Source organism: Chrysochloris asiatica, unplaced genomic scaffold, assembly GCF_000296735.1.
Source record: "Chrysochloris asiatica unplaced genomic scaffold, ChrAsi1.0 scaffold00289, whole genome shotgun sequence".
Lineage (NCBI taxonomy): Eukaryota > Metazoa > Chordata > Mammalia > Afrosoricida > Chrysochloridae > Chrysochloris > Chrysochloris asiatica.
The window spans coordinates 177,722-187,289 of record NW_006408807.1 but is presented as its reverse complement, the minus strand read 5'-3'; the positions used below and the strand labels follow the sequence as shown (position 1 = coordinate 187,289).

The following is a 9,568-nucleotide window of genomic DNA, read 5'->3' as shown; positions in this document are numbered from 1 at the left end:
CAGTGAATTTATGTTAATGGGTGTCTTAGGCTAGGTTTATTAGAGAAGCAAAAATATGAAACGTATGTCTATATATTGAAAGAGTGAAGTTTATCATCAAGGAAATGGCTTACAGTTGCAGAGTCCTAGGTCCCCAGTGGAAAAGAGAAAGAGAGAGCCTTTTCTGAGTGTCCATTATATTGGGAGTAGGCCACACCCCCAAGGAAGCAGCCCTTCAATTGATTGGCTGCTTGTGAACACTCATTATACAGTTAACTATGCCTGTGTTAGGGTTTCCCACCGTGGAGATAACCACATCTCAACTGCCAACCCATTGGGAATCCTGGCCGAGTCAAGTTGACACAGAACCCTACCTATTACACAATGGGAGAGAAGCACCTCAGAAAGGCAGATGGAAATGGTTACACAGCTCAACGTAATCATTTTTCATTAAATGGTACATGTAGAAACTCTCTAATTGGTATATATACTTTGCTGTGTATAATCACAACAACAGTGAAATAAATTAAGTAATTTAAAAGAACCCAGAAACTTATAACCTATTAACCAGCAACCGTAATCTTGATCCAACAGGATTTGTTTTCTTCTCAAAATGCAAGTAAGTCAAAAGGTGCATCTCTCCTTCCCAGCAAACCCCCCACATCAGCCTTGCTTTTTGACGATGAAGACGAAGAGGTAAACATTGTTATTTACTTATTGAAATAATTTTCAGTATTTACTAGATAATTATTTTTTTAGATTAGTTAGAAAACTCTTGCTGATTTGACTTTATAGCCAGAGGCTCATTCACTAGGGAAAGATGATATGGAAGCAGCCACACCATCAGATGCTGATGTCACACAAATATTCCTGCTTTTATTTTAGGGTCTCCTTTCTCTAGCAGTCTAACGGGGAGGACATTAGCTTATTGATGGCCCTAGCCTATACCTAGCCATAATCCTAACCTTAATTCCTTACTCTTAAACCTTCCCCCCGCCCAAGAAAAATAGAAAGTAGAAAATAAAATGCAAAAAAGCAAATCTTTTAAAAATCAACTAGAAACCCAAGTCATCCCTCCTTGGTCCCAGGCACAAGTCTTTTGTAGATGTAAAAGAGAAGAGAAGCCCTGTATGCTTCTCTCCTTTAACCCATTGCTTCAGTTTCTAACCCATGGAAAGCAAAATTGCAAATTGCTGGCTGCCATAGGGGAATCTACTGTTCTCTTGTTAATTCCAGACTGAAGGCTCTCCCTAATTATAATAGGAGGACCTCTGTGTTTCCTGGTTCTAATTCTGCTACCTTGTCCTCACATTGCCTTCCCTGAAAATACAACTCTTCCAAGTGTTCTACTTGTGGTATTTACTAGCGTTTTGTGATTGTTTTCCCCAAAAGTATCATATTCTGTAACTGATGGAGACTTATTACTTAAAGTTTTGTTTTTGTTTTTTTAATTTTTATGGACGAATGTCTTTGTTTTCTGAGTGTATTTTATGTATATTAAGTAGTCATACCTTTTGTGTTTGATTTTCCAGGATAATTTTTTCGGAACTATAGCTGCTAAAAAGCAGACATCATCTCTGCTAATTCAAAATCAAGAGAAAACAAAACTCTCTGAGCCTTCCAAAAAGAAAGCGTCTGCCTTACTGTTCAGCAGTGATGAGGAAGTAGGTGCAAGTTTCTCCTAAAGATAAGAGGTTATCTGATGGGATTCAAGAGTGTGGCTGTCCACAACTTTTCTTTGTAATCTTTTATACCTAGTGAAGTTCAGTTATCAAAGACTATGTTCACAAAACTTTTTTTCTTAAAGTTATTTAATGATAGTGGTTATGTGCCTTGAAGTTGGTTCCGATTCAGAGCGACCCTGTATAGGGTTTCCGAGGCTGTAAATCTTTATGGGAGCAGAAAGTTTCCTCTTTCTCCCAAGAGTAGCTTGTAGATTTGAACTGCTGACCTTGCGGTTACCAGCCCAACTTATAACCTACTACGCTACCAGGACTCCTAAAAGTTATTCCTAACAATTTGAAAAGATTAATCTGTCAGTTAATACATTCTACTAAATAAATGAAAAAAGAACGTATTGACAGATTAATCTTTTCAAATTGTTAGGAATAAATATAGACTTCAAACTCCTGTGTTGTTGTTGTTGAGTGCCGTCATGTTAGTTTCAACTCAGCGACCCTGTATAGGATTTCCAATGAGTTTGAATCACCAAACTTGCTGTTATCTGTCCAGAGCTACCCCTACGCCAGGATTCCATAATTCAAATGAGCTAGGCCTTGTATACTGTCAGAAGGGACTAGTCCCTGGAGAAGGATATCATGTTTGGTAAGGTGGAGGGTCAGAGAAAAAGAGGAAGACCCCCAGCAAGATGGATTGGCAAAGTGGCAGCATCAATGGGCTCAAGCGTGGCAACGATAGTGAGATTGGCCCAGGATTGGGCAGTGTTTTGTTTTGCTTTGCATAAGGTCGCTATGAGTCGGTACCGATTCGATGACACCTAACAACAATAAAAAATGGCCTTGTCTTGTTAAAGATGATTGCATTTTATTAATTTACAGCTTTTGCTAAACATGGTAGGAATGCCCTGGGCAAGTTTAACTGCTTTTTCATAAATGTCTTAATATTTGTTTGCTCTCTGCCTACGTATTGGTAAAATCAATGACGAATATGATTTAGCCTCTTTTCAAATTTAGCTGTATAGAAAAAGATTTTTAAAATGATATCAATGTATGAGACCCTATTATAAAAACTCAAGAATAGGTTTTCATGATCAAAGGAACTTTTTTAGATGGCTACCAGGCTAAAGGGAGAGTAATTCACAGGATAACAGAGGGTAGTCACGTGTTAACTTGCGTGGCAGGGAGGGTGGTATACAAGAAGATGGAAGTTGGCAGAAGAATGATGCAGACAGATGAAAACCTAGGGAGGGATGCAAGGGCTAAAGAGGCCAGAGATAAATACTGGTATGTACACAACCATGGAACAACAGTACTCTGCCGGTAGATAGATGGACAGATGGACAGGCAGAACGGGTATGCGGGGGAGAGTGGGAGTATACCCACAAGTAAACAGGGTTTGACAGAGGGTATTTGTACATGGATATTTCCTTTTGCTGGAAACACAACTGTGAATGTGGTGGAGCTTTGTTGTTGTTAAGTGCCATCGAGTCAATTCCGACTCCTGGTGGCCCTGTGTAGGTTTTCTGAGGAGTAGCTGGTGAGTTTGAACTGCCGACATTGTATTTCAAACCAACCTTGTGGTCGAGTGCTTATCCTACAGTGCCAAGATGGAGCATACAGGGGATAAAATGATGGAAACTTTTTGTCGTTGTTGTTAAGTGCCATTGAGTCCATTCTGACTTGTAGTGAAACCTGTGTAGGGTTTCCAAGGAGCAGCTGGTGGGTTTGAACTGCTGACCTTGTATTTCACAGTCAGTGCTGATCATACAGTGCCACACCAGGAATTCAAAAACTTCTTAGATATTACTAAACACCTTAAGGCAATGAGTTGGTGGGCCTGGGGTCTCAGGACCATAATTTCAGGGGACACCATGGACCGTTGGCCTAATTAGTCCACAAAGACAGTGTTTTACATTCTACTTTGGTGACTATCCATTGGGATCGTCAAAGCTCATGCACAACTATCTAAGCCGCAACTGTTGGTCTTCCCATGCGTAGAAGAAAAAAGAGTAAAATTGAAGATGCTTGGAATCAGTCAGTTCAGTGGACTAATGGGACATCAGTCTTCATGACTCTGAGACCACAAGAACTAGATGATATCTGGATAGCAATACCAACGGACCTGAAAGGGATCACATTAGAAAGTTCTGGATAGAGTGGGAGACAATGTGGAACAACTCAAAAAATTAAAACGACTGGGCTTACTGGTTAGAAAGAGACTGGAGAAAGCTGAGAATATGGCCCTTGGTTATTCTTTAAATCTGGACTGAACCTCACCCTCCTGGTCTAGTTTTCAGCTAAGCAGTAGATAGGTATATAGGGAATCCAACAACACTAGTGTGGTACGCTAACCATGGAATGGGCAACCATCCAACATCAAAAGGGCAACATTTACCTCGGAACCACATTGAGAGGGGTTGGGAAGGAGGATGGAATGGAAATAGGAACTACAGAGAGGAAGTGAGATAATTGTTGCGTGGAGGGATTGCAATCATTAGATGAAACAAAGTGTGTGGTTTGTTGGTTGTAAAACTGATGACCCACTTTGTAAACTCACTCATTCACAATAAAAAATCTTAAGAAACGTGATATTAATATATTAGTTGTGTTGTTGTAGTTAAGTGCTGTCGAACTGCTTCTAACTCATAGTGAACCTGTATAGGGTTTCCAAGGAATGGCTAGTGGATCTGAACCACCAACCTTGTGGTTCAAACCTACTTTGCAGTCCAGTGCATTATTCTACACCAGGACTCCATATTAGTTACATATAACCTTAATTATATGCTATCTAGTTAGTTATTATATCATATTATATATTAGATTAATAATAAAATGATATTAAAAGCCTGAACATTAAAAAAAAACTTTCTGAATTGATATGATTGTACTTTATTTTACTATTGTGGGCAAGATATGGTGGTGTGTGCTTTGTCAGATCCATCTGAGCTATGTTAAATGTTTTTGTTGCAAGCATCTTAACTTAAAAAGATAGAACGCATTTTGCTTTTTATACTGAGATGTTTATGATGGCTTATCCTTTTGTTTCAGTCCTGGTGTGGCTCTATAGGATAAACACTGGACTGGTAAACACAAGGTTAGCAGTTCAAACCCACCAGCCACTTAATCCTATACATGGCCACTGTGAGATGGAAGCCACTCAGTGTCACATAACTACAGTCCTTTTTTAAAAGCAATTTAAAAAGCTAATACTGTTTGATCACCCTGTAGTTGAGAGCAGTCATTATAGGAAAATAAAAACATTAGTTAAAGCTGGGAGGAAAAGTACATGTTATTCCTAATGCGGTGGCTGAGAGTCCTGGTCCGGCGCTGTAGGCTAATGCGTCAGAAAGCAAAGCCATTTGAATTGCAAGGTCAGTGGTTCAAGCTCACCAACTCCTCCTTGGAAACCCTATACAGGGTCGCTGTGGGTCAGAACCGACTCGACGGCACTTAACAGCAGCAACAAATGTGATGGCTGGAGTCCTGGTGTTGCACTGTAGGTTAATGCGCTGGACTGTAAGGTTGGTTGAACCACGTCTCCTTTCACCAGACCCATCTAGACAAGATGAAAACCATTCTGTGGAGATTCTACCTTCCTCTGCACACTTTGAAACTAAACTCTTGTTGGGTTTTTAAGTTACTCTCCCCGAAAGTCAGGAGTTCCTGATTTCTTTTACATCCTTCTTCCTTCTTAGCCCCATCTATAATTAATTTTGATTTTCTAAAATAGACAAGTACCCTTGTACCCAATAGAGGATGGAAACGTCATGACAGAACAGTCCAGGAGAGAAGAAGTTTTGTTAAGTCTGTGTATTTAAAATTGTTTTCTCAATTTGAGTATACAGAAAATGATTGGGCATGGATTTCTTTGAAGAGTGCTATGCTTAGTTTCAGAGTCCTGGTGTGACAAGTTTAGTGGTTCAAACCCACCTGCCACTCCTCAAAAACCCTACATATGTGAGTCCCAACTGACTCAATGGCACTTAGCAACACTTAGTTTAAATACACTTTGTTTATAAAAAATTTTAATTTTACTTGCCACATTTTTCAGCCTCATTTTTCATACACTTCTGACTTTTAAAGGACCAGTGGGGTATTACTGACTCACAGATCAACACTGGATCTGACAGCAGGTCTAAAGAAGAACGTAGGGATGTTGGAACTGCCCAGGACCAAGAATCTAAGAAGGCTGTGAAGAAGAGCAGTCTCTTTGAAGAGGATGATGAAGATGATTTGTTTGTGGTTGCTAAAGACAGGTGAAGTAGTCATTTCAAGAAATCCTTTAATCAGTATCTGTAGTAACCATGGATCAGTATTTGATGTGCCAGGTTTTGTTGCTGTTAATCATTCATCGTGTGTATTTTTATGTTTTAAAAAGCTATATGCAGTGAATAAGTAGTTGGTCTTGTAAAGTTCTGTTGTGTGATCTCCAGCATCATTTCTATCATGAAGACCATATTTTCCATCTACCGATCCTTCTTTGTTTCCATCGATCGTATTTCAATCTCCAGTAAAGCTAAAAAGATTGTAGAGTGAGCATGGGGTGCGGTTTATTATAACATACTGTCAGATTCCTGTGGGTTCAGGACTGTTGTTAGGTGTCGTTGCATTGGTTCCAACGCATAGCATTGGTTCTGACTCATAGCAACCCTGTGAACAACTGAAAGAAACACTGCCTGGTCCTGCACCTGCCTCACAGTTGTTGGTACATTTCAGCCCATTGGTGCTGCCACTGTGTCAGTCCATCTTGTTGGGGTCTTCCTCTTTTTTTGGCTGACCCTCCACTCTGCCAGGCATGATGTCCTGCAGGGACAGGCCACTCTTAGTAGTAACCTGTTTAAAGAACAAGTGATGACGTCTCATCATCCTGGCTTCATAAGGAGCATTCTGGCTGTATTTCTTCTAACACAGATATGTTGGTTCTGGCAGTCCGTGGTTCTTTCATTATTCTTTTCAACAGCATAATTCAGGTGCATCCATTTTTATTTATTGTCCAACTTTCACATGCATATGAGATGATTTAGAATTCATGATTTGGGTCAGGTGCACTGTAGTCCTCACAGTGACATCTTTGCTCTTTAATACTTTAAAGAAGTCTATTGCAGCAGATTTCCCTAATGCAATATGTCTTTTAATTTCTTGATTGTTGTTTCCATACGTGTTGATTGTGTATCCGAGAGTAAAATGAAGTCTTTGACAACTTCAGTTTTTTCTCGGTTTGTCAAAAGTCCTCTTTGCTTTCAGCCAGCAAAGGTGTGTCTCCTGTATATTGCAGGTTGTTAATGAGTCTCTCTCTAATGCTGATGCCATGTTCCCGTTCACGTTATCCAACTTCTCAGATTATTTGCTCCATATATAAATCTAGTAAGTGTAGTGAAAGGGTACAATCCTGGCACACATCTATTCTAACTCTCAAACATTCAATATCCCTTTTGTCTGTTTGAATGACTGCCTCTTGGTCTATGTACAGATCTCATGAGCACAGTGAAGTGTTCTGGAATTCCCATCCTTTGCAGTGTTATTCAGAGTTTATTACGATCCACACAGTCAAATGCCTTTGTATAGTCAGTAAAGCACATGCTAACTTTTTTCTGATACTCTCTGCTTTCAGCCAAGATCCGTCTGATGTCAGCAATGATATCCCTAGTTCCACGTCATCTTCTGAATCTGACTTGAATTACTGGCAGTTCTCTGATGATGTACTGTTGCTTTGTAATTCTGCAAAATTTTACTTGCATGTGACATTAATAATGTTGTTCAATGCTTTCCTCATTGTGTTGGGTCACCTTTCCTTTGGAATGGGCACATATATGGATCTCTTCCAATTGTTTGGTGTAGATGAGTAAGAACTTCCAGTGCTCCATCAGTTTGTTGAAACATTTCAATTTTTATTTTGTCAGTTCTTGGAGACTTGTTTTTTGCCAATGCCTTCAGTGCAGCTTGGACTTCGTCCTTTAGTATTATTGGTTCTGGATCATATGCTACTTCTTGAAATGATTACACATCAACTATTTCTTTTTGGTAACTCAGTATATTCCTCCCATCTTCTTTTGATGCTTTTCGGCATCATTCAGTATTTTGCCCATAGAATCCTTCAGTATTTCAAGTTGATGCTTGGATTTTTTCTTCAGTTTGAGAAATGCTGAGCGTGTTATTCCCTTTTGGTTTTCTAACTCCAGGTCTTTGCCCATTTCATTACAATACTTGTTTTGTCTTCTCGTGCTGCTCTTTGAAATTTTCAACTCTTTGACTTCTTAATTTCCTCCATTTGTTTTAGCATCTCAATGTTGGAGAGCAAGTTTCAGAATCTCTCGACATCCATGTTGGGCTTTTCTTTCTTTCCTGTGTTTTAAATGACCTTGTGCTTTCTTCTGTATTGTGTTCTTGCTGTCAACCCACAGCTCTTCTGGTCTTCTGTCATTAATGTCTAATGTATCAAATCTGTTCTTGAGATGGTCTTTAAATTCAGGTGGGATATATTCAAGGTCATATTTGGCTCTCAGTGACTTTTTTTTTTCTAACTTTTTATTGTGAATTGAGTGATAGTTTACATGGGGGGAACATCAGTTTTACACACATCCTATTGTATTTCATGTCATTACAATGATTACAGTTCCCTGTATGTATCATCATTCAACAATATTTGCTTCTATTCCCTCCATTTGTTTTGTTTTGTTTTAGATGTACACAAAAACACTCAGGAGTATACAATCATTCAAACAACCAAAGGGCATACTCTGCAAGTCTGCTCCCGGCTGCCAGTACACAGCTCCTCTCCCTCCATAAGTCTAGTGTCCTCAGCTACTATGTCTCTCTGCCTCCATCTCTGGTGTTGCTGCTTCTCTGGGTAGGGTCCCACACTCTGCTCTTGCTCTTTTCCCTTGATGGTCCCAGGGTCCCCCATTCCTGGACTGTTAGGTTCACCCCTTCCCCTTTTTTGCTACGAAACTTCTACCTTACAGTTGTGCCAATTGTAGATAGTCATGAAAACAGTTACTCACTGTTGAATCATAAGAGTCTTATCCCCATCTCCTTTAATCAGACCTGTCTAGACAGGACGAAAACCACTCAGTGGGGATTCTACCTCCCTCCCGCACACTCTAAATCTAAACTCCCTCTTGAAAACTTGTAAGCCAGTCACTTTGTGCCTTTACAGCACCCCCATTTTAGGTAGTCAGTGTCTAAGTTTGTAGTACAGAGGGGATGTTGTGTACAGTCTTAAGTTGTGTACAGAGGGGATGGGAATGATCCTTGCTGTGAAGATTACTTCTCTCTTGGTTAGTTGATATTTTAAGCTACTACATCCATAAGTATAGGAAAAGTTCATCAGATTGTATGATTTACACTTATTTTCTTTATTTAAAAAAATTTTTTTTTCATCTTCCTCTAGTCGAGTTCTGATCATCCAGTCATTGAAGCTAGGTCCAATGGGTACTGTCTGCAAGTTTGGGTGTTCTTGTGCATCTCCCCTCACTTCATATAAGCTGGATGCTTCACTCTCAGCTCTAGCCCTCTGTGGCTATGTCCTTGTCCGTGGGCTCAGCAGTCCCTAGGTCTCACCTTACTCCAGGTCGATGGGAGTCTATGTAATGTAGTTGGACTCAGCCCTCATCTTCATTGCTGCTTTACCCCACTTTCACTCATCAGTAGACCAACATGTTTGCCAGCAAGCTTACATGCTTGCTCGTGTAATCCCTTTGAGTTTCAGTCTTGGAATTAATTGCTTGGACTTAATTGCTTGCCTTGATGGCTCCCTGGTGAAAACTTGCTTGTTCTTGTGGTAGCCATTCATATTGCCGTTTTTTTTTTTGTTTTTTTTTTTTAATTTAAGGTTTTTATTGTGGATTGAGTGAAAGTTTACAGGGCACATCATCAGTTTCACATTCAACAATTCATATAACTTGTTTCAT

General features: G+C 39.7%; 1 protein-coding gene across 1 annotated transcript in view; it reads left to right on the top strand.

Moving 5' to 3' along the window:
- Nucleotides 1-9,568, top strand: part of FAM21A (family with sequence similarity 21, member A) — a 122,557-nt gene that overhangs the window by 66,072 nt on the left and 46,917 nt on the right. The window contains exons 15-17 of the mRNA XM_006874613.1: nucleotides 574-675; nucleotides 1,512-1,643; nucleotides 5,742-5,914. Of these exons, the coding sequence (XP_006874675.1) occupies nucleotides 574-675; nucleotides 1,512-1,643; nucleotides 5,742-5,914 (407 nt within the window). The remainder of the gene's footprint in view (nucleotides 1-573; nucleotides 676-1,511; nucleotides 1,644-5,741; nucleotides 5,915-9,568) is intronic.